The 25,477-nt window shown below is 38.9% G+C and overlaps 1 protein-coding gene across 3 annotated transcripts; it reads right to left on the bottom strand.

Annotated features, from left to right (window-relative positions):
• Positions 1–974: 974 nt before the first annotated feature.
• Positions 975–25,477, bottom strand: LOC104608093 (Acid phosphatase/vanadium-dependent haloperoxidase-related protein). Of its 3 annotated transcripts, none has more exons than XM_088890982.1 (7): positions 24,961–25,474; positions 23,330–23,453; positions 23,025–23,178; positions 22,224–22,380; positions 21,197–21,247; positions 2,772–2,864; positions 975–1,362 (listed from the first exon to the last, which is right to left on the bottom strand). In XM_088890982.1, coding segments are annotated over exons 2-7 (516 nt in total). In that variant the 5' UTR covers positions 23,331–23,453; positions 24,961–25,474; the 3' UTR covers positions 975–1,302. The 3 variants fall into 3 exon arrangements, with proteins under 3 accessions (XP_088747108.1, XP_088747109.1, XP_010272273.1); XM_088890983.1 differs by lacking the exon at positions 23,330–23,453 and adding an exon at positions 24,402–24,455 and having other exon boundaries at positions 24,961–25,065; XM_010273971.2 differs by lacking the exon at positions 23,330–23,453 and having other exon boundaries at positions 24,961–25,477.

Raw genomic sequence — 25,477 nt, 5'->3', positions numbered from 1 at the left:
CAACTCCTGTTGATGTTACTAACCTCCCTTAGACCCTTAAACTCTTAAAAAAGCTTGCGTGTTTACAAGTTCAGCTCTCAGAAGGACGTTTGCATATTTCCTGGAATGAGCGAAGATGAACTACAGTTTCCTTTGACTTATTAGAGAAGACAAATCCATTAGTAAACAAGAATTTGATAGAACCATATATAGCAAATGTAATAAACCAAAGTGGGAATTTTGTTCATTCAGTTTAAAATTAAATCAAATTGAGGCACTACTAGCATTCTAACAAAGCTTAAATATCATGTATCTTGTCTTATCTCATCGATTGACAGGGGAGGCTAGTATCTTTCACCTTTTTTGGGTGATAGTGATAGGTAATAGGTGGAGATCATCAAGAACAAATTTGAAATAGTAGCTATATTTGTTTCAAACCTTCCCTGCAAAATGACCATAAATTTTCTCAAAACAAAATGTTTCACAACTGATTCTAGTACCATGGGCTTATGGAAGAGCTTTGTATCTATCTACACCTGCCATGTGCCATGTTGCAACCTAAAACAAAAAGGCATCTGTGCCATTTCATAATTCATTACTTAACACTTTAAGTTAAAGATACATGCCATGCAGAGCGTGGATAAAAATTCCTGCTATAGCTTATAAGTAGAACTAGACTACTATAGATATTGCATGCATCAGGTGTCTAAAATTCAATTAATGAAGTCTTTTTAAGGAGCAACCTAACCATGGGTCTTGGCCTTCTGAATGTTCAACATGCAGCCAGGTATGGGGTCACATCTTAAATCGGGTTTTAAAATTCCCTTGAATAAAATAGAAATGAATGATGACGGTTCATTCATTAAGAAAGCAACTACTGTCTTACCCAAGAATATATTTGATCCATTTACCCAAAAAAAAAAGAATATATTTGATCCGGCCAATACCATGCAAGTAAAAAGATTCGAAAAGCATTGATGAATGATGAACACTGAAATTAGAACGTTGGATGCTAATTAACCCATAGAATAATAATAATCCATATTAAGAGGGTAGCACAGAGCTTGGTGACAAATGACAACTGACACATACTCTCTAGCCCGATCCCGATGTCAAGGTGGAAACAAATTTTACCCCTAATCCAAATCATGTATCCTTATATAGCCTTCAACAATTTCCAATTGTTGTACGTCGGCTCTCTTTTCTCCTTTTTCTCATACATTGCAAATAAGCTGTGTATGTTGCTGGATTTGCAGCAGCCCATGAAATGTGTAAGCAATGAGGTAAAAGATATTTATACCAGCAGGGCTCAAGGCTCATTCCTTAATTGGAGTTCTTCATTAGATACGCTACAATACATCCCAAAGTCGCACCGGCAGCAACCTGTAACCATATAAAGAGAAGTAAGATCTCCTCAACTGAAAAAGAACCACCAGAGTGGAAAATATTGGCATTGTATTCAGGAACTCAGAGAGGCAGGAATAGGAGGGGTAATCAGGAACTCAGAAAGGAAGATGATGGCATTGTATCCAGGACAGGTTGGCATGGGAAATTCTCTTATGGCTGAACTGTTGGCCTTGCTGCAGGGGCTCAGATTAGCTAAACAGTTGGGCCTTTGATCGATTGAGGTACAAGGGGATTCAAAAGTAGTTATCTCTTGGGCAAATACAAACAAGCATATCCCATGGATTTGCTGACTCTCTTGCTAAGCAAGGAGTTACAAGACAACACCTGTTTTGGGCTTCTATGTAACATGGGTATAAGGAAAGGGTTTGTCTACTTTATATTCATGTTGTACTAAGCCCCACTGTCACTATTTTTTATTTAATGAATTAGAATTAAATTTCTGCTGATCCAAAAAAAAAGAACCACCAGAGAGTGATGCCATCTTTCTTGCATATATGTTCCTGCTGGTGTAAATGAAATGAAGTGGTGCCCAACCTCTGAACATGGATTCCCAGAGTAAAGACATGGAGGGACATTTATATTCCCCTAATTGGAGTTTGAGTCTGAGAGCAGCCACTCGGTGCAAAAAAATGTCTAAGGTTAGGGCAGTATCCAGTCTACCCCTTCCAAGATGATAGCTGGGATTGACATTGGATAATGGCCTACACACACAAATAGTATGGCTGTATGCATGTATATGTATATGGGTAAATCTGGGTATGATACCGGAAGAGCTTTGATGAACCAACAAGAATTGGATGTTTGAAATCTTCTGTGTTAATGCTAATTGGATGTAATATATAATGTTCATTTAGACTATAAGAAACATGGAAACAACAATAATTGAAAAAGAAGTGACATCTGAAAACAATGAGTTAGGAAAATATTAAATCTGTGTGTGTGTCTGTGTCTGAGTCTATCTTAGTTGCAAGAATGATTTTTTACACACTGAAGGGGCTAGAAGAGCTAAGGGTAGACCAAAAAGGCACATGGGTACAAGTAAGAAATGATTTAAGCACTAATAAATTTAACAGTGGATGCGGCTTTAAATAGAATGGATTGTTGAAACAGGATTCATGTAGCCAACCCCATATAGTTGGGACGATGTTTATTATGAGCAACTCAGCCCAACCATGAGCATTCATATGCCAAATTTAACCAAAGAAACAGATATTATCAAGTTGGAAAATTCTGAAATTTGGTTATCAAAAATCTATGCATTAAATAGCTGATTGGAGAAAACATATGCAACATCTGAAGGTAAATGAGAAGAAGAATTCATACAAATGAATATTCAATTATCTGAAAATAGCACATATAATCAAATGCAAATCTGTGCCACTAACCTGAAGTGGAGTATGACCAAGTGAATCACGCAAAGGCCTAGCATTAGACAATGGGTGTTCAGGAGGAAATTCACACACTATTTGGTTCAGCAACTGCAATGAGCACCAAATACAACAAAAAGATGAAAGAATATACAAGTGCATAAATTCAAATTACCATGTTAGTTTAGCTATAGTTAATTCAGTAACATCCACTGAACATGTTTCAGCCCACAACTCAAAACAAAAGATGTCCAAACACAATTTAACCACAAACTGGGCAACCACCTAAAGATTGCAATGAATATTGATATTCCAACCACATATCATGAATGGCAAAGCTTTTTTTCTTTTTTTTTTTGAGAAATAGTAAACAAATTTCATTAAATAAAAAATAGGAACATGAGTGGATGTACAACACAGAGGGGAATCCCCAAAAGCTTACACAAAACCTCCAAAAGAGCACCAAATTTAGTTAAGCCATATGCAATAGGATTTAGCTCCCTCAGAATCCAGATCAGGTTTGCATTTAAACAATCCAGAGAGTCCCTAGCCTCTGCCAAAAAAATGACTCAATCTCCATGGTGCACCCTCCTTGTCCCTTGGCCATTTTATGGTATTTGCTGAATCCCCTGCAATAGTTAAGTTCTGAAAACCCAAGTTTCTCACTACTCTAATTCCTGTTAGAGAAGCCAACACTTCGGTCTTCGTAGAGTCAGCAAAGCCTATTGGACCCATAGTTGTCAAGGTGACGCCTAGGCAACAAGGCACCCTTGGAGGCTCGCCTCGCCCAATCGCCAAGCAGTTTTGCAATACTGTGTAATAAAATACTTTTATATTGTTATTTTTTTGAGATTATAATTAACCAATAGGTAAGGGAAGAACATAAAATTTTGTCTAATCAACACATTTCTTCTTCTTCTTCTTCTTCTTCTTCTTATGAAAATTATGGATGTTATTAAAGAAAGTTGGTTACGGAACCTAGTGAACTACCCTAGGATATGTCATTTTTACTTCAAAAAATCCATCGCCTAGGCGACAAGGCGCCCCCCTGTCGCCTAGCCTCGCCTTGGGCCCTTGGCACCTTGAAAACTATGATTAGACCACTGTAAACCCAGCAGACATTACCCCTTTCATCCCTTATAATGCCTCCAATGCCAGCAGCCAACTACTGCTAAATCAGGATTACCTGAAGCGCTTCCATCAAAGTTTAGAGTTGCCATTCCTTCACAGCTAAATACTGGCCCTCTCAAGACAGTTTGAGAAAGTGTGGGAGGAACAGAAAAGTATGAGCACTTCTGCTAAGGCCATTAACTGAGAAACCTCTGAACAAATCAAAATTAACATCCCATAGATTGCAAAGGTAAGTAATATAAGAAATTAACTCTTCAAGGAGCGGGTCTTGTTGTCAAGAAGGTGCTTATTTCTTTCCTCCCAAATTCCCCACATCATTGCATGCAAAACAGTTTTCCGGTAAATTTTACCTCTTTTTCTTAAGCCTCTTCCTTGCTACTGTTGTATAAAATCCAGAATATGCTCTGGAACAACCCAACTGTAACTCCTACCAAAATTGGAGCTTTTTGTTGAGAGGTGTACAATGGGAAGATCAACACTGTGGACATACTACAGAAAAGGAGACCCCCCCCCATTATGCTTATCCCCACGCTGGTGCTGGTGTACTCTATGTAAATCCAATGAAGAGAATTGTTACCACTTACTAACATCCTGTCCTTTTGCTGCAGATATATGGGATTGGCTTTTCTCTTTGTTAGGTTGCAGGTGGTCCTTGCTAATGGAGGTAGGCAAGCTTTTTGACCTTTCTACCTTTGCCAATGGAGGTCCTTGCCAATGGCAAAGTTTTATCTTTTACACTTTCAACTAACATGGTTGAGCCATAAACATAATACTTTAACCAATGGTATCAGATTCTGATTTTGCATTGCATATGCCAGAGATGTTTATCGTTACATGAATGCTATGAAGGCAATGGTTGACATGAGAAATTGCTAAAACCTATGTTGACCATATGCAGTTCAGCAAAATAGATAAAGAAGAAAACAGTCAGAAATTAATGAAGAAACCAAAAATAATGATATTGTTCAGAACTTCAGATTGAATGTCGAACCAATACTGCACCACTCTATACAATTTTTAAGTACAGTAAATGACCTTTCTTTTTTATCAGCACAGTATATGACCTTTTCGCCTAGAAAAAACAACCATCAGCCTGATAACAAGTCAAAAAGGTTATATAGAGGGTCCCAAGATAAGGGCATGTTTCAAACTAGTTGCATGGAACCATGTTTAGGTCATTTATCAATGACCCTAGGAGCAAACTGTGAGAATAAGCAGCAGACCTCCAGCAGACACTTAAACAACCTCAGCAACAGCAGTGGCTGGATTCCAACCTTGCTTCCAGGATTTAATGGTACCTTATTAGATTCTGTTGCCCCACCATTACATGGTGTGATTGTAAAATATCAGGCTGTCAAGTGTGAGGACGTGGGTTCAAGTCTGAGAGTGGTCACTTTGTGCAAAAAAAAAAAAAATGGCAAAGGTTAAGACCATAAATCCCATATCCAGTCCACCCCTCCCAAGACCCAAGATAGCTGGGACCCACATTGGGTAATAGCCATTTTTTAATGAGGTTTCGTTGTCTCCACCAGATCCAACAGAGTCCAACCTTGCTTCAAGGATTTAATATAAGTAATACCCCAATTAAATTGTGTTCTCCCTACCAAATAAGCAAGCACATATAACATAGGATCCCAAGCCCCCAACCCCTCAAATCTTAGTCCCCTCTCATCCCAAACCAATCATTTAAGACTTATGTTATATTCTAACATAAGCTTTTATACCAAGAAAATTCAGGGTGGAACCATCTTATTTTTGGAAGAGAGTAGACAAAGTGGAAGAGAACATCATAGTTCACCTATAGAAATTCCATAATAGGACATCTGTTGGGGTACCAACTAACCCACAATACATGTCATCCCTTAAAAAAAATAAAAATTTGGTTTTACTAAAGCCACATAAGATGGTCAGTTCAGGTTAAAGGATAATAATCTTCACTCCAGGCGATAAAACAATGAAGAATAGAAATATCTTTGTCACATCATCTTCTTATCCCCAGCCTATGGTTACAAAGAAATCCATAATTTGAGATGCATGGCTATGTGGACCAGATGAACTTGAGATTAAATAGTTCTGTCCTGTATTTTCATGTTAAATACTGAATCTAGGGGTGCAATTTGTGTCGGGTTAGGGTGGGAACTTGTTAAATTTTCAATGGGCCCAAACCCTAACTCAAGCCTGATGTAAAGGAAATTCCTCAAGTCAAGCAACCTGACTTGCAGCCCTAATTGAACCATTTGGTTAAACAGTGGGCAAACTTCTTGTGGAAGGTGGTTACTATTATAACTCAAAAAAAAGGTAGTTACTATTATACAACTTTTAATACTACTAAATTCTTAAAAAGTTTCAGCTACAACAATACTGACTAATGACTTGTAGACATATTTAGGTACATTTAATTAAACAGTGGGCAATCTCTGAACAAGAAACTTAAAAGAAAATATTCATAATATTAAAACAAGACACGTTTTACAATTGATAACAGGTGAAAAATTTTATTTAATAAGGAAAAACAAACTAAACTTTAAAGAAAAAGAGCGAGCGAAAAGGATGGCTAGCTCACCTGTAATGTTTTAAAAAGAAGAGCAGATTGAGTGGTTGAAAGAGGTTCAACCAAAACTGAACCTCTTCCTGGTCCAGTATAGATGAATTGAACCTTGTAAACCAGAGTTGAGAACTGTTAGAGCCAGAGTGGTTGAATTTTCAGTTAACTGACCAGCACAGTTTGTAAAACATTTTTCACCCAAAACAAAACCCTGAATCATTCAATTGAATGTTTTCAAACCGCTGTTGACCCAGACGGTCGGACTGTTTGGCTCGGGAACTGTCTAGGCAACCAGTTACGTTTTACCCCAAACTCGGTCCCTGGCTAAAAACCGTTGAATTGGTCAATGACCCATTGACCCGGGCAGTCGAACCGTCAACCCGTTCAATGGTTTTTGGCCTTTTATTTTAATTTTTTTGTCAGAATGGGCCGTCCATTTGAACTGGACGGTTGAACCATCAGCCCAGAAACCAGTGGCCAAAACAGTTCCGGTTCCGGGTTGTTTTTTAAAACATTGATTCAATTACATGATTTAGATCTTGTTGGTTAGACAGGTGCTTAACCAAGGTTCATCTATCAAAAAGAGGTGGCCAAGGCTTAGAGGATAGTAACTATCCGTTTCTTCACTGCTCTATCTCGGCTAAGATCTGGAACCACTACTTTTCAGCTCTGGGTCTTGCCTGGGTTATGCCCGTTTCTGTGAAGGAGTTGTTGAGGTGTTGGGACTTGGGAGTTACATGGTCTGTCAAAGCTTGCTAGAAGTCTGTGGGGGTCTATTCCAGCTGCTGTGATCAGTACTATTTGGGTAGAAAGAAATAAAGACTTTTCCACAGCATTTCCAGAGATCCAGAAGAACTTATTGCCTTTTCTTTTGGAAAATTGCTCTCTTGGGTCTCGACTGTAAAGGGAATTTAGATCTCTCATCTTGGAGTTGTAAATCAACATTGGGTATATAATTAAGTAGGTTGTTTCTGTTTCTTCCCTCCCTCTCTACAAAATAAAGGAAACCGAGGATTGGTTTGACTTAGAACAGGGGACAAACTTGACTCTGAAAGGTTGGAAGCTCAGCTACTCTGCAAAAAGAGGAAACCGCGATTTCACTCTTCAGGCATTCAAGTTTCTTTCGAGATGATCAATCCCACACTCCCAGTTAAGGCATTGAGGTTACTCCAAGATGGTATATTGTACCCATCCTAACAACCCCAAACCGCTCAAGCTAAAACTAAAGGACAAACAGTGTTTCCGCAACCAAAGAGGCTGTGGAAGACTGGAGGCACAGAAAGCAGGTAATCATTACAATATGCTCTACATTTCAGCTGTTATTGGCTTCTCATTGCAAATATTTTGGTTAGAGTTGGTTAAAAGAAGACATTGAGGTCTACAGTGACCTAACAACCAGATGCGAGCATAATCCTATGATATCACAAACTGCAACTGGGTATGTTGCCTCATTAAATATCATTCTGGTAGAAGCTTCAATAAGAATATTGTTGTTAATTTGCTACCAATCAAATCACTGGTCGTTTCACTTGCTAATGTTCTGGATAGGGATTCTTGTACATCGATTTTCCTTATATATAAGTGCCATCTTGCCGATATTTGGAAACAGGACCAGGATGAATGGTTGGGCTTAGTTGAAACTTTGGTGGCTCTGTAACATGCTGGTTATAAGAAATTAATTGCTTTAAACTGTACTGGATTGGACTCAAGTTACCATGTTTCATGCAAGGGAAACCCTATAACTAACGATTGGATTCCTGTTTCCCTTTTTGCTTCCTAATGTCATTTATCAGGCTGCTTCAAATACAGCACATAAAAATATTCCCCCAGCCTCAACTCATCCCATCATGTGTAGGTCTCGTCCTCAGCTTCTCTGTCATCTTCTACTATGAAGTTATGAATTCCCCAAAATGGTAATTCTAGATTTCTGGTTTAATCTATTAAGAGAGTTTAGGCATTTACATTGTTTTGTTATTTAAGGCTTCTTAATTGTATTGTCTTTTGTCCTTTGGACTCATCCATTGGGTTTATTTATATTATAGAAGGTGAAGTTTAGAGGAAAAGTTTTATTTTGGATAATATCCTTATTCTTCTTAGAATTGTACCTATGCTTTTTCCTGGCCTGTTGGGTTCTGTTGTTTTTTGGAAACATAAGGGGAGCTTAGAAGAGAGTTTCTTTTTAGTTAGAAATTAATCTAATATGGATGAAGCTAATATAATATGATATTTGATACAAAATTTATGTTTTCTGTTTGGCTTTTAATCATCTCCAAAAACTATCAGGCCCCTAAGTATCTCTAGATTCAATGTTCTTTTTTGGTATTAGGTGCTACACATTAGAGTGGAAGAGGTGGCCAGATCAAAGTAGGTTGCATATGAGACCCACTAGCCAGTGAGAGCTTGTAGTTCCACAGATTTGATCCCGTGCCTACTAGGAGGTGCCAAGTGACCATCTGGATGATTGAATCATTGGTTCCTTTCACTATTCAAATGAATACATTTTTGTTAGTTCCATCACTGACGTTCTATTTGTGTTAGACAGTTTTGTATGCCCTTAGCTTCAATCAGAATGATGTACTTTATGAGTTTATTGTAAATGAATAAAAGTGCATATTTGATTCATGTTCCCTTGGTATGTTTCTGTGTAATACCCTTAAACTGGACACTTAATGAGACTCGTGTTAGTTTAGAATGTTCACAGCCAGTGGATCGGTCTAGGGAGACTCATCCTGACAAGGCTGACACTGTGATGCCACCAAGTCGGTTGGGGTGGCCTGTCTCAGCTGCCAGGGTGAGACCTTAGGCACATACAGTGTAGGATTAATTGAATCTATGAACTGGACCAGATTTCCAGTATTGCCCTGGACCTTGGAGATTGATGGGCAAAACTGGAAAGTTACACCCGACTCCTAGACTCAATTATGATACTGCACTAGGTGTCGGATTGGGCTGTCTTTGATGTACCAATCAATGAGATCCTTAGAGGGGTCAAAACCTGGGTATGTTGGGACAGTCCGAGAATTCATCTAAGTGGGTGATCATAGTGACAGGATCAGCCCCTTTGTCGGACAAAGGTAATGATCGGGGATGCACTCTCACTGATGGAAACCAAGACTGCCGGCAGCCGATTTCAACCGTTGAGATTTGTTTTGCAAAGTATATTTTATATGAGATATAAAAGTATATACATTATGGTTTCTAAATTGTTTGCATGAAGGTTTTAATTCCCGGGATCCATATAAGCAGAGAGTGCAACACTGTTCCTTGCAGCCGAGGGAGAGGTCCTCTCTTGTCGAGCAGTGTATGATCATTATGGGTTGAGAGGTTAAGTGTAAGACCATTGAGGATAATGCCTGATGGGCTAATCTTGCATCTGCCCACAGTCCCTGGGTGTTACAAGGTGGCTTGGCCCAGGGACCACTTAGGGTAAGTGTTGGGCCCATAGAGCCCATTTGATGGGTTTCAGGGGGTGCACTGTCCTTAACAGTGTATTCGGCCAGGCCTTGTAACAAAGGCTGGGCCGAACCCATGTGGCTGATGTGTAGATCAATGCTTGGGTCCCACGCCATACAAGGAAGCCCAACTGGGCAACAGTTAGGAAGGTTAAATGAGCACATAAGCTTAATGGGCCTAAGCCTAAAGCCCATTTCGAACTGGGCTATTTATTTAGTTAATAATGGGGCGAATTCTGAGATGGATTAGCAAATAGGATAGGGTAAGACCCTATCCACTCAGAGAATCCAGATCTAAATGTGATTCAGATCTAGAAACCTCCTAATGAGATTAGGAGAAAGTTAATCTAATCTGCAGATAAGATAAGGGTTTATCCTTATCACCTGAAGAGAAGGCTGATCCAAATATGATTTGGATAAGCAGCTCCTAATGGGATTAGGAGCTGATCCTTTAGGTTAACAAAAAGAGGGGGTGGCAGCCTTTAGATGGATGAGATATTCAGATTCTCTTCAGTGCTGAAATCAAGAAGGAAGAATTAAGCATCCTTGCAGAATTCTTTCTTGTCGCCTCCCTGTTCTTGCCGCCCTGTTTTGCCAGTTCGATCTCCAGTTGTGGGAGAAGTCAAGATTTGATCTTGACATCAGTTCTTGGAGGAAGAATTGATAGGAAGTTGTGCTCACGTGCCATCCTGCTGTTTCTTGCGAATGACAGAGTTCTTGGAGAAGAACACTACTGATTCTGCTCCATCCTGCACTGCGCCATCTTCGGTGTGAGCAGTCTTTGGATCCTTCCTTGGGCGTGAACACATTCGTTGGGGGATACCGTTTCTCCGTATCAGGTATAATCCTCTCCTACTTTTGGTTCAGATCTGGTTCAGTTTATGGTTCAAGAATGATCATTGAAAATATGATTTTCTAAATAGGGAATGCGATTCCCAGTTAAAGGGAGAGAAAAATTTTTGAAATTCACCCCCTTATTCCGCAATCTTTGGGCGTCCATACGATGGATCTCTCATCCCTTTAGTGGTATCAAAGCCATGGTTCAAATCTTGAACCAATTTGTTTCAGATCTGAACCTGCGCAAATGGGCAGAAGGTGTTCTACCCGATTTGCACAGATATGGGTTTTGGGAAATTTGTTCCCAAAATTAATGGGCGAATAATCTGAAATTAATTTTACATAAATCTTATTATTATTTAGAACTGTTCTTTATGATTTTCTTGATTTATGGGTTGTTCGTACAAGAGGAGATCGAATTCTTGGTTTGCGCAGGGAACCTGCGATTTTGCAGTTCTTGAATTGTTTTGTTACATTTGGTCTGTAAATAATTTTTTTTATTTTCTAGACTCAATGTATAGGTATTCGATCTGATGTAATTATTAATAGAAATAGGATTTCTATTTATTTTATTTTGGATCAAAGATGGCGGCACAGAAAAGGAGATTTCGCAAATGGGAGAACTGCAATCTATTTGCAGTTTGTGAAACTGCAAACTGTGATCTAACCTCTGTTTTGCAGGGTGGATTGTGCGAACAACCCTGATTGACTGATTCTTGATTTTATTTTATCAGTATTTAATTTCAAATTATTTTCTTGAATTAAAGATTTAATTAAAGATCAAACCCTAGACCCATTCGAACCAAGATTGGTTCAAATTGTTTGGACCGAATCTAGGGTTTAATCAAGGCTGAAAGTCAGCCCTAATTTTCCCACTAATGGGCCTGAGGATTGATGTTTAATTAAATGGTTAATTCGGCCCAACCTGTAAAGGCCCAGTTTTAAAAGGTTAAAACTGCTAAAAGCCCACTTAACATTTAAAGCTATATGGGCTGAACCATTCGACCCATATACCTAGATAATATTAATGGTTAATATTATGGATTTAAAATGGGCTTCAAATGGGCCTTACAGATGATTAATTGATTGGATCAATTTATCCCTGCATGTGATGTATGGATGGATGTGTGATGTGCTACGTACATGGGCCATAAGCACTTGGCCCATGCTCAATCGACAGTGGCTCTTGCGCACACCATGGCTGAATGCACAGCATTGCCATGGTGTCCTTTTTGGTCATTGGATGACCTCCCTCAGTGGTGGGCCCCACACCTCATCAAGAGGTTACGTGCGGAACCCTAGCCGATTTAGGCCCACCGAAATCTGGCTTTATGAAAGTCGGTGGGAGCCACTTTGGTTTGACCTAAAATTAGAACTAGGGCGTAATTAACTGTTCCCTCCAGCTAATACGAGTGCATGTGATAGGGAGATTCATATGATGAACTTTCTAAAGGCCTTCCATCATTAGCATGAGGATGGGTCCTTCAGTAACGAGGAAACGCACCAAAAATGGGCTATCCATTTGCTGTTGGGCTTGTCTAAATGTTTCATAAGATGATAGGGGCGTCATAGAACGATGCGGGAGGGGCTTCACCAGAAAATGGGAACTCTCTCACGGTACCTTGGCGTTCACGAATATGATGGGTAAGCACTCACTGGACAGAAAGGTTTACCTGAGAATGGCTCTGAACCTTGTCTGATAGAGGCCAAAGGGAAAACTCATATGATGAGTGGATATGATCCTTCACAAAAAGGTGGTGGGGTTTTGCAGTTGAAACAGTTGACTCCACGCACCCTATGTGATTTCCCACATTTCCAGAGACGACCCGTAGTCTCCGTCACTGAGAAAGGAGGGAAATCTCATAGATGAATAAATGGAAATGGAACGTAAATTAAAATCCATATCTATGAAATGAACATGAATCAAATTAGGTTGTGGACTGATGTTTGCTCTTTTATCAAAAAATGGCAAACGGATAATTTGCAAAATTGCTTGATGACAAGAAGTTGAAGGGCCCAAACTATGCCGACTGGTACAGGAACCTTATGCTGGTCCTAGCTTCTGAAAAGCTAGACAAAGTGGCAAAGAATCCTGCCCCGGAGCGTCCGGGTGATAGGGCTTCTGAGGCCCGAAGGAGAGACTATCAGGAATGGGAGGAGAAAAACTCCCTTGCCTGGTGTTACATCATTGCCTCCTTAGACAACCCAATACAAAGGCAGTTCGATCAGATCGAACTTGCCAATGACATATTGGACAGTCTCAAGACAATGTATGAAGAGCAGAATCGTTCTACTCAGTTCATGACCGCACAAATGTCCAAGGGCCAACAAGTTCACGACCATTGTCTTCGGATGATGGGTTACATCAACGAACTGGAGGCTCTTGGATTCGGGCTGGACCTTGCAACCTAGATAGATGCTATCCTTAATTCTTTGCCTCCTTCCTTTAATCCGTTCATTATGAACTATAACATGAACAAGCTGAATGTCAGCTTGCAAGAGCTCAGCAATATGTTGCAAAGAGCTGAAGAACTTATTAGAAAGGATGGGCCTGTAGCTATGCTTGTTGAAGCTAGCAAGACAAGCAAGAGAAAGAGGAAGGCAAAGAAGCCTCAGAAGAAAGCCACCAAGGGCAAGAAGCAGAAGAAAGACAAAATATCGAATGCCTGTCACTTCTGCAAGAAGACCAGCCACTGGAAAAGGAACTGTCCTACCTACCTGGAATCCAAGAAAGGTAATTTTGAAACTTGTGTTATAGAAACCAATTTATTGGTAGTTTCTGCGTCCTGGTGTATTGACTCCGGGGCTTCAACTCGTGCATGTAACTCACTGCAGGGGTTCAAGGTAAGCAGAAGGCTGAGTGAAGGAGAAGTCATACTCTACTTGGGGACTAATGCAACTGTTGCAGTCGCAGCCATAGGAACCGTAGAGTTATTTTTTAGAGAAGGAACGATTGTACTGAAAGATTGTCTTTATGTACAAAATTTAAGGAGAAATTTGATTTCTGTTTCAAAACTGTGTGCAGATGGTTATTCTGTCTTCTTTAGTAATACGATTACTATTAAAAGAAACAACTGATTCATCGCATACGGGGAACTGGAGAACGGTCTCTATGTTCTACATCCTTCTCTAGAAACTAACATAACCGAAACTATGTCGGCTGAAATCCCCAAGAAGAAAGCCCGTGATACAGTCAATCTCACGTGTCTGTGGCATTACCGACTTGGCCACATCGATGTTGACCGAATCACAAGGTTGGTAAAGGATGGTCCTTTGGATTTTCTAACTATAGAAGATCTTCCCACCTGTGAGCCTTGCCTACAAGGTAAGATGACGAAACGGCCATTTAACGGTAAGCCTGAAAGATGTACAGGCACACTTGACCTAATACATACTGATGTATGTGGTCCCCTGAGTGTTAGGACACGGAACCAACACGTGTATTTCATCACCTTCACAGATGGTTTTTCACGATATGGTTACGTGTACCTAATGAGACACAAGTCTGAATCCTTTGAAAAGTTTAAAGAGTTTAGACAAGAGGTCGAGAAACAGTTAGGGAGAGAAATTAAAGCCCTTCGATCAGATCGAGGTGGCGAGTATCTCTCTGACGAATTCAGGGACTACTTAAAGGACAATGGGATAGTATCACAATTAGCTCCTCCTGCTACACCACAACTTAACGGTGTTTCAGAGAGGAGGAATAGGACCTTATTGGATATGGTCCGGTCACTTCTCATACACTCAGAGTTACCCACATCCTTTTGGGGTTACGCATTAGAGACTGCGATCTACGTGTTGAATCGGGTTCCAACCAAATCGGTTCCGAATACTCCATATGAACTTTGGACCGGAAAGAAACTAAGTGTTAGACACTTGAAGATTTGGGGTTGTCCAGCACACGTTAAAAGAACGAGTGCAAACAAGTTGGAATCCAAGACCAGTTGTTGCCTATTTGTAGGCTACTCAAAAGGCTCTGTAGGTTACCTACTCTATGACCCAAGTGAGCAGAAAGTGTTTTGCAGTCGAAATGCACAATTCTTGGAAACCGATTATATCCTGGACACCCATCGTCAGGAAGTTGTTCTTGATGAGGAGAGCTCAGGAGTAGTGGGAGATGTCCCACAAGTTCCAGGTAGTGACCAACCTAGAAGATTCACTCGGGTATCCAGGCCACCAGTCCGTTATGGTTATGACTAGGATAGTTACCTGGTGGAAACCTTGACTAGTGAGGAGGATCACGTGACTAATGCGGAAGCTATGTTGGACATAGATTCCCAGAAGTGGGTGGAGGCCATGAGAGCAGAGATGGACTCAATGGAGACCAATGGAGTCTGGACTCTAATAGATCCGCCCTCCGGGGTAAAAGCAATCGGTTGCAAATGGATTTACAAGAGGAAGAAGGGCCCCGATGGTAAGGTTGAGACCTTCAAAGCTCGTCTGATGGCGAAAGGGTACACTCAGAAAGAGGGCATCGATTATGAGGAAACCTTTTCGCCTGTGGCCATGCTTAAATCCATTAGGATCCTGCTAGCTATAGCAGCATACCATGATTATGAGATTTGGCAAATGGATGTCAAAACTGCATTCCTGAATGAAGATCTTACTGAAGATATCTATATGCAGCAGCCGCAAGGCTTCATTGCTGCAGGTCAGGAAAACATTGTATGTAAACTTAACAGATCCATTTATGGACTTAAAGCAAGCTTCTAGAAGTTGGAACATCCGTTTTGACTTTGTTGTCAAATCGTTTGACTTCGAGCAGAATCCGGATGAACCCTGTGTCTACAGGAAGTACAGTGGAGATAAGGTTACCTTCTTGGTTCTGTATGTAGATGACATTCTCCTCATTGGGAATGATGTAAGAATGTTAACTACGGTGAAAGTATGGCTTTCACAGCAATTCTCCATGAAAGATCTTGGAGAAGCCTCCTATATACTGGGTCTTCAACTCTATAGAGATAGATCGAAACGGATAATAGGATTATCCCAATCTGCTACAAAATAGTCAAAAGATACAGCATGGAAAACTCCAAGAAAGGAAACGTTCCTTTTAGGCACGAAGTCACTCTCTCCAAGAAGATGTCTCCCAAGATTTCTGAGGAGATTGATGGCATGAAAGACGTCCCTTATGCCTCTGCCGTAGGGAGCATCATGTATGCCATGCTGTGCACTCGTCCTGACATTGCTCAAGCAGTGAGTGTAGTAAGCAGATTTCAGGCCAACCCAAGGCAGGAGCATTGGACTGCTGTGAAAAACATACTTAAGTACCTTCGAAGGACAAAAGAGTTTTGTCTAGTATTCAATGGTAGCTCACTACAGATCCAAGGGTATACAGATGTCGATTTCCAGTTGGATCCAAATGATAGAAAGTCTACATCTGGATATGTTTTCACGATAGGATCGCGTGTTGTTTGCTAGAAAAGCAACAAACAGGGGTCCACTGCAGACTCCACGACCGAGGCCGAGTACATTGCCGCAAGTGAGGCTGCCAAAGAAGCCGTGTGGATGAAGTTCGTTCACGAGCTGGGAGTAGTTCCGTCCAACACATCACCCATCCCATTGTTGTGTGACAACAATGGAACCATTGCTCAGGCTAAGGAGCCACGAGCCCACTCGAAGTCGAAGCACATCGAGAGGAAATACCACGTACTGCGAGAGATTGTTGGTAGAGGGGACATCCTGATTCAGAAAGTAGCGTCAGCGGAAAATGTAGCAGACCCATTGACAAAGCCACTATCACAGAAAGTGTTTGAGAAACATGTGAAAAGCATGGGACTCCGGCTAGTACCTGATTGGACCTAAGTGCAAGTTGGAGCTGTTAGACAGTTTTGTATGCCCTTAGCTTCAATCAAAATGATGTACTTTATGAGTTTATTGTAAATGAATAAAAGTGCATATTTGATTCATGTTCCCTTGGTATGTTTCTGTGTAATACCCTTAAACTGGACACTTAATGAGACTCGTGTTAGTTTAGAATGTTCACAGCCAGTGGATCGGTCTGGAGAGACCCATCCTGACAAGGCTAACACTATGGTGCCACCAAGTCGGTTGGGGTGGCTTGTCTCAGCTGCCAGGGTGAGACCCTAAGCACATATAGTGTAGAATTAATTGAATCTATGAACTGGACCAGATTTCCAGTATTGCCCTGGACCTTGGAGATTGATGGGCAAAACTGGAAAGTTACACCCGACTCCTAGACTCAATTATGATACTGCACTAGGTGTCGGATTGGGCTATCTTTGATGTACCAATCAGTGAGATCCTTAGCGGGGGTCAAAACCTGGGTATGTTGGGACAGTCCGAGAATTCATCTGAGTGGGTGATCATAGTGACAGGATCAGCCCCTTTGTCGGACAAAGGTAATGATCGGGGATGCACTCTCACTGATGGAAACCAAGACTGCCAGCAACCGATTTCAACCGTTGAGATTTGTTTTGCAAAGTATATTTTATATGAGATATAAAAGTATATACATTATGGTTACTAAATTGTTTGCATGAAGGTTTTAATTCCCGGGATCCATATAAGCAGAGAATGCAACATTGTTCCTTGCAGCCGAGGGAGAGGTCATCTCTTGTCGAGCAGTGTATGATCATTATGGGTTGAGAGGTTAAGTGTAAGACCATTGAGAATAATGCCTGATGGGCTAATCTTGCATCTGCCCACAGTCCCTGGGTGTTACAAGGTGGCTTGGCCCAGAGACCACTTAGGGTAAGTGTTGGGCGCATAGAACCCATTTGATGGGTTTCAGGGGGTGCACTGTCCTTAACAGTGTATTCGGCCAGGCCTTGTAACAAAGGCTGGGCCGAACCCATGTGGCTGATGTATAGATCAATGCTTGGGTCCCACGCCATACAAGGAAGCCCAACTGGGCAACATAAGCTTAATGGGCCTAAGCCTAAAGCCCATTTCGAACTGGGCTATTTATTTAGTTAATAATGGGGCGAATTCTGAGATGGATTAGCAAATAGGATAGGGTAAGACCCTATCCACTCAGAGAGTCCAGATCTAATGTGATTCAGATCTAAAAACCTCCTAATGAGATTAAGAGAAAGCTAATCTAATCTGTAGATAAGATAAGGGTTTATCCTTATCACCTGAAGAGAAGGCTGATCCAAATATGATTTGAATAAGCAGCTCCTAATGGGATTAGGAGCTGATCCTTTAGGTTAACAAAAGGAGGGGGCGGCAGCCTTTAGATGGATGAGATATTCAGATCCTCTTCAGTGCTGAAATCAAGAAGGAAGAATTAAGCATCCTTGCAGAATTCTTTCTTGCCGCCTCCCTGTTCTTGCCGCCCTGTTTGAAATCAAGATTTGATCTTGACATCAGTTCTTGGAGGAAGAATTGATAGGAAGTTGTGCTCACGTGCCATCCTGCTATTTTTTGCGAAGGACAGAGTTCTTCGAGAAGAACACTGTTGATTCTGCTCCATCCTGCACTGCGCCATCTCAGTGGGAGCAGTCTTTGGATCCTTCCTTGGGCGTGAACACCTTCGTTGGGGGATACCGTTTCTCCGTATCAGGTATAATCATCTCCTACTCCTTTTGGTTCAGATCTGGTTCAATTTATGGTTCAAGAATGATCCTTGAAAATATGATTTTCTAAATAGGGAATGCGATTCCTAGTTGAAGGGAGAGAAAAATTTTTGAAATTCGCCCCCTTATTCCGCAATCTTTGGGCGTCCATACAATGGATCTCTCATCCCTTCAATTTGTCCACTCTATGCCAATCTATGGGATTATTTTTTTTTAGATGCGTCATCTATGGGATTACTTTTTCCCTCCTTGCTTTGTTTGCAAGTCTATGAGATATTGGTATTGTTCTTTCCATTTACACATATGATATTACCATAATTTTGAGGCTGCTGAAGTATTGTATCTAACGAAGACTTTTCATACAAGCATACTTCCTGTTGATTGTATGGGGCTTGCATGCTGCATGAAGGTGATGTATTACTGCACTTTCAGCACCTTGAGTTACTTTGGTATTGATCTTGTTATCTTGCTACAAATATTTTCTTTGATGATTCAAGTATGAGGCTTTGCTATTCATCTCACTTTTCTTGCTTTGTATTATTCTTATTTAGATTTAGATTTTGGATATATATACATATCCCCAAAAATGTCTTTAGCTGAGTAATTATTGAATAAGTATTAAAGAACAAAATTTGTAATAAATGAGTTTGGTAAATAATGAGAATAGCTACTAATTGTAGCTATTTTGCAACAATTGAATAAGTGTTACTAAAACTAAATGCACTCACAAAAAATCAGTGAGTGCATTTAGTTGAAATTTGTGTGTATTGTGTGTAGATCTCAACTTCTCAAGTGGGATTTGTTGTGTTATTCCTTGTAATAAATGGATATAATTTTGGAAATATCTTTTACAATCCTTTGTAAAACTTAGTTGAGGATCTAAATCTTTGAGGTTCTACTATAGTTTTTGGCAGTTGATTCTCAAAGCTGGCCTTTTCCACTCATAATTTTTGTTTATGTATATTTTGTGAAATAAATGAAAAGAAGATTACAGTTCTTGCAAACCTAAAGTTTCCATTTATAGGTGTTATGTTTTTATTTTCTGATAGCTAGTTTTTTCCATTTATAATTTTTGTTTATTTACTTTGAACAAAATCCAAAGATGCTTTTAGTTCTTGCAACCAGAGAAGAAGCTCCTTACTTTTTGTCATTATTCTTATTCTTCAATATTTCCTTTTAAATTTTCTATAATGTTCTTACTACTGAAATTTGCGTAACCATTATTTTAATTTACTTTTTTCTTAAGGGATATTTCCAATAACAGGATTAGTGACTCCATCCTTTCTTCCCTTGGTGACTTGAAGTATTTTGTAAACCTACGAGTTCCGCCAGTACTCTATGATCTAGAATATTCTTATTCTACCTCAGGAATTTGCTTAACGATCATCTTGTTTTACATTTTTTCTTCAGGGATATTAGTGGTTCCATTCCTTCTTCTATTGGTGATTTTGAATATCTACTAAAACTGTGAGTTCTACCATATGGTGAATCTCTTTCTGCAAAAAATAAATAAATGCTTTATATAATATCGGCTTTTTCCCTGAAAAGAAATTTAAGCAAGATTCATTTATCTAGATTCATCCCCATTTCAATCAAATTGTCCTGTATTTAGTTGAGATTTTTCATATATCTTAAAAGTAAATTATAGTGGCCATTTGAGTGATGCATAGGCTGAGTGAACTTAAATTAAGTTCAATGAGTGTTCCCTTGAGGATAGTTTCAGGTGTTGAAGGCATTGTTAGGTTGTTCCACAAACAATTAGTTGTTTCCCTTTATGGCTACAAAAAACTTAATGTGAAAAAATCAGTCGGGAGAAAGTTCTGACAGTAGTATGGAGACTTTCAGGATCAAATGTGTCAGTTGTCCAAACAACACTGAATCAAAGCTTAATCCAAAATGCACATGAGAAGATAGATTTATTTTGTATTTTTTTTGTTTGATCAATAATAGATTTATTTTGTATTATTTGATGCATAGGATAAATTGATGAATCCAAAATTGTTATGTGAGATCAAAATAAAATGTAATTACCCAGTGAAGAACCTAAAACGGTGTGGTTTTGAATCTACCCATGGACCCAATGTATGGTGCATACTATCTCAACATTGCATGAAGATATGAATTTGATTTGGAGAACTGAAAACCCCCTCCCCCAAACATAAGGAAAAAGAAAGTATAAGTAATAATGGTAGAAATAATTATTACAATGATGACAACAACAAAATTCACAAATAAAAGTAAAGATTCTTTAGAACGAAAAATCAAGAAGCATATCTCTAAAATTTACACCGAATGAGTGTATGACTGTATGTAAAACTAAAAATTAGGTTCTCAACCTCAATGTGTATTATGTATTTTGTAGGTTTTCAAGACTGAATAGCAGTCTTGACCACTAAGAGATTTCAGGTTCGATGAAAAGAGAAAGTGAAGAAGAAGTAGAAGAAAGAGTGGTGAAAGAGCAGTAGAACACAGATTTTGAGGAGAAGAACAGAATGTCAATATTCTGCCGCCGCCAATTTAAGTTAATATATATATATAGGTTATGCTAATTACATGAAAGGACATATCTGCCCTTGGTGTTTACATCACAACTGCTAACAAATAACAAACAATATAAAACTGAAACTAGAAATAACAGAATAGCAAAATAACCACAGCTGTGACTAAATACATTCTACCCTACGAACAGAGTGGGACCACAGCTGTAGGGCCCACATCAATGTTCTCTACATATTTACTTGGAACTAGGTAAGTTATTCAAAACTCTTATTATTTATTTCTGAAAGTCAGATGCAAGTTGCTATAGTCACTTTTTCCATATTTTTCTTTTTTGAGAAAATGGTAACTTTCATAGAAGAAAAAAAGGGAAGGATGTAAAAATCAGAAAGGCTAGACAACAGAAGAACAAAAGCCCTTTCAAGAAATAGGTAGTCTTACTTCAGCTTGCCGACCAGCATGAAGTCTAACTCCAGTCGCATCATACATCACCTGTAGAAATTCCACAACAATTTTAATCCTGAAAAGATATCTAAGATATCTTTTATCAATCAAAAAAGAAAACATATCTAAGATAAATGCATAATTACAATAGAAGATGCTTATCCAAGAAAGGAATTAAAATCAGAGATAGCAGAAACAATTTTTTTTATATCTTTGGAAGGTCTACACAACGGGGGTAATCCATCCTCCAACCCAGGTGCAGGCGGGATTCAATCCCAAGTCTCCGCTACGACCAATAGGAGACCTTACCAACCTGCTGGTTGGCACCTCGCAAGATAGCAGAAACAAATTATGAGATCATAAAGGGAGTAAAGGTATTTAGAAATTACAATCACATAATGAATGTAATAAAGCAATTGCTTTATGGAATAGATCAGACATGAATCCAATCCATAAGTACTTTTTCTGTTGGCATTGTTGTATTCCTAGTACTAATTAGAAATAGAAGTTCATTGATCAAAATTGTTGGAAAAAGGCTCTAAATGCACTAGATTAAATATGGATTGAGCAAAAGAAGGAAATGTCTTTTTTTTTATAAATGAGTAAGATTTTATTAAACCAGCAAATAAGAGTTACCGGCAACCCATGGAAAGGCACGAGGTGCAACCTTTCCTTTAAAACTAGTTACAGAATTATAAAAGAAATTTCCTATACTTAATTACCAAAGTATAGGAAATTTCCAAGGTTTAATTGTTAATAAATGGTTAAAATAGTTTCAAAACCTTAACAAAATCCATGAAAAAAGATTGCAAACAACATCAATAAGAAAATGGAAAAGAAAATATTAGAAAACAAGAATTCATTTGAAATTGACCTAAACTTAATTACTTATTTTAATGAACTTGTTTTTTTAAAAAAAAAAGGATTCTAAATGCACTTGTGACAGGGAAATAGGCAATAATCAATAAAACAACAATCATATCCAAATAAAAGAATGAAGAAAACCCAATTAATAGGTACATACAACAGATGCCAAAACCACTGCAATAGCAAATGCTGATCCTCCTGTCCCGTCCTGTAAAGCAATAGCCATTGCAAGAGCTGTCACAGTTGCTGAGTGTGATGATGGCATTCCACCTGACCCAAGCAATCTTCTAGAATCCCACCTCTTCTCCTTGAACCTGCACATCTAGGTGAAATGTTTTGGAAAAATTAAGCCAGTAATTCATAAAGAAATATAGTATACTAGGAAATTCTTACAAGTTTTCACACAATAGACAAGCAGATCACTTTCTAAAAAAGAAATTTATGTTTTTCTATCCATGAAAGAAAGAAACTAAAGACCAAGCGGCATAATAACAATCTAACTGACTGCATTTTTTATGATTGACAAGCACTATTTACTCAAGATTCCAAACTTTCCAGCCATGCTTTCATCTTTCACTTTCTCCCTTCAACATTCTAATACAGGCTTTCCTTCAATAAAAAGCAACAAGTACAGACAAATGGTTATAGCTCATTAACATAGGATGATACAAGGAACTGCTTCTTCTTAAGAATTAAGACCAACTTCGGATGCATAATATAATGAACTTAGAATATCCATGATTCAGAAGAAAAAATCCCATAACCAAGGCTTTTTTGTCATACTTTCTCATTGATTGAAACACAACAACAGTGACACCAAGCATTCCCTTTGGTATAGGTCCAATTAACCATACAACCTAAAAACTAGATGGTAAGGAAACACAAGCATAGATTTAAATAAAAATTAAAAAATCAAAAAATAATAGAGATAGGGTTAATTATGAAAGATAATACAAACCAGGTGGTGAAAAGCTTCAGAAATTGGGCAAGAGCGAAGGCTAACAATGCAGAGAGGAGTGGAAGATTCGAGGGGAGAAGAGAAGGTGGAGATGTCACCGACCGGGAGTTGGATGACGCATCGGCGGCGGTGATCACCTCATCCATATCCGCCACTAGCAAATCAATCAAAAGGATTCAAACAATTGATCATTACTCACTAAGAAGAAGAAAAACAACTTTGTACAAATGAAAAATAGACCTTGTGAAGTCTTTAATATGATTGGTTAAAATTTTGATTACTGTGAGTATCGGGAAATAGCTCACTTGGGCTGATAAAGAGTCGCCACCCATCATTGAATTGAGTTGGAGGTGATGGGCCCTCCGGAGATTATAGAAAATTCATTTGGTCCAATAGCAACTCCATATGCAAGGCACTGGTTTATCCAATCTGAGTAAGACTTGGATGAGAGATGGAAAGGGTTAGGCACCCCTCTCCCATTTCAAATAGGTGGGGTCCATAGGGGAGGCTCCCAAAGCAAATAAGCACGCAATGATGGAAATTACCAAACACGAATATTGCATAATTAGATAACAGAGATCATTTAACAGAAGATAAAAAATAAAGTCTAATTAATGTTAAGAGAACATATAAGAACAAGAATTATTTCATTTAAACTAAAAAGGAAAAAAAAACACATAATGATAATGATACATGCAAATTAAAGCTAGGAACCATTAGCTAAAAAAATAGATTACTAACAGCACTACATAACCATTATTGAATGGCAGGACAGATCATCCCGAAGCCTACGAAATAGGTTATCTAAAAGCACATAAGAAACTCTTTATGAGAGAGAACAGAACAGATAAATGAATTACTTACTAACATGAATCGAGATTACCACAATAAATTTCGATGATAAACACCAAATCAAGGTTATTTGGTGATATGGGAGAACAACAACTAATAGCCTGATACGAACTGCTTAATGATCTAAGGAAGAAAAATCTTTGACTGATACTAAGATGATAACATGAAGCCTTTTATTTGAAGAGAATGAAGAGGAAAAAGAAAAAAAAAAAAAAAAAAAAAAAGAACAAAACAAGCTTACTAACATAGATTAAAATCAACTAAAAGATAAGTTGAAGAGCGTCCTAAAAAGTGAAACCTAGATGGTGTCATGAAACAAATAAGATGAGCAGGAATACTTTGATTTAAACATAATTATCATAAGAAATGACACTCTAGAATGATTCTACAAGACAATATTAGAATTCCAGCATTATTTTAACAGATGAGGATTAATACCCTAGACACCTCATGCGATAGAAACAGGGTCCATAGGGTCAGAACTCAGAAACATCCTAGAACGTAAAATGCATGCAGCAAGCTTACCTTTCAGACCAATAGGCCATATAACAGCACAGCATAACCAGGGGAAATGACACACTGAACCACTCAATTCCAGAAAATGTCAGGTTCAAATCACTTGACAGAGCAATACAAAGACAGATAAATGATCAAATATCAGAAGAAAGCAAAAAATCATCACACAGCCTGTATAACAGGATTCATTTTGCAATACGAAAATGGTTGAACACCCTTGGCATTAGCATTGATGGATATTACAATTTAAGAAAATCATGGCATAACGCAACAACCATGGTAAGATGAGGATTCGTGGCATGGACATGATACAATAAACAAAGCAAAAAAAAGACAAAAAAAAATAAAAAAGAATTAATAGAGACATCAATTAACTAAGCGACCCAATCATTCTTCTTACCTCCACCAATTCGAAATATGAATTGGTAACTTAAACAGAAACTAAAACGTTAAGCAAGAACAAATTGCCGTAACCAAACATTACAAAGAAAACCGAGGCAACGATATCACGACGACCCGAACTAAGATCATAGCAAGGACAGCACAATAACTCAAAGGAGGAGCATACCTCCTTATTATGTAACCTTGGAATCAATGGCTGAGTGTAGATGGTAATATGAGCACAGTGAACCGAGCTAATGAAGATTATCGAAGAGATTACCGTCGCTGATGTATCCTACCAGGAACTCCCAAAATTCAGGTCTCGTTTCAAAGGAAGAGCCAAGAAGAGAGGATTCGAACCGTCCAATTGGTGGCGATAGTGCGGACTCAGTTCAGCAATGGCGAAGATGCTCTGTTTTCACACTTATTGCATCAGCAAGTAGGGAGGAGAGCGAAAAGAAAAGGAGGGCAAAACGAGGAAAGAGAAGGTGAGGGAGGAATAGAGAGAGGAAAGGAGGGTGACGATTCAGATCTGGTTTGTGGAAAAGAAACAGGGAATGGGGATTTGAAGAAGAGAATAAAGATTGAAGGAAAGAATAAAAATGGGAAAGCAGAAAAAAAAAAAAAAACGAAGGAAAAGGAGGGAGAAAAGGTCAGGTTTTAGGGGATTTCCGCCGCTGCTGGTCGTATCCGGACAATGAAAT

Source organism: Nelumbo nucifera, chromosome 7 (assembly GCF_055504915.1).
Source record: "Nelumbo nucifera cultivar China Antique chromosome 7, China Antique-T2T, whole genome shotgun sequence".
Taxonomy (NCBI): Eukaryota; Viridiplantae; Streptophyta; class Magnoliopsida; order Proteales; family Nelumbonaceae; genus Nelumbo; species Nelumbo nucifera.
Note: the sequence above shows the minus strand (reverse complement) of the source record. Positions and strands in the feature narration are given on the sequence as shown.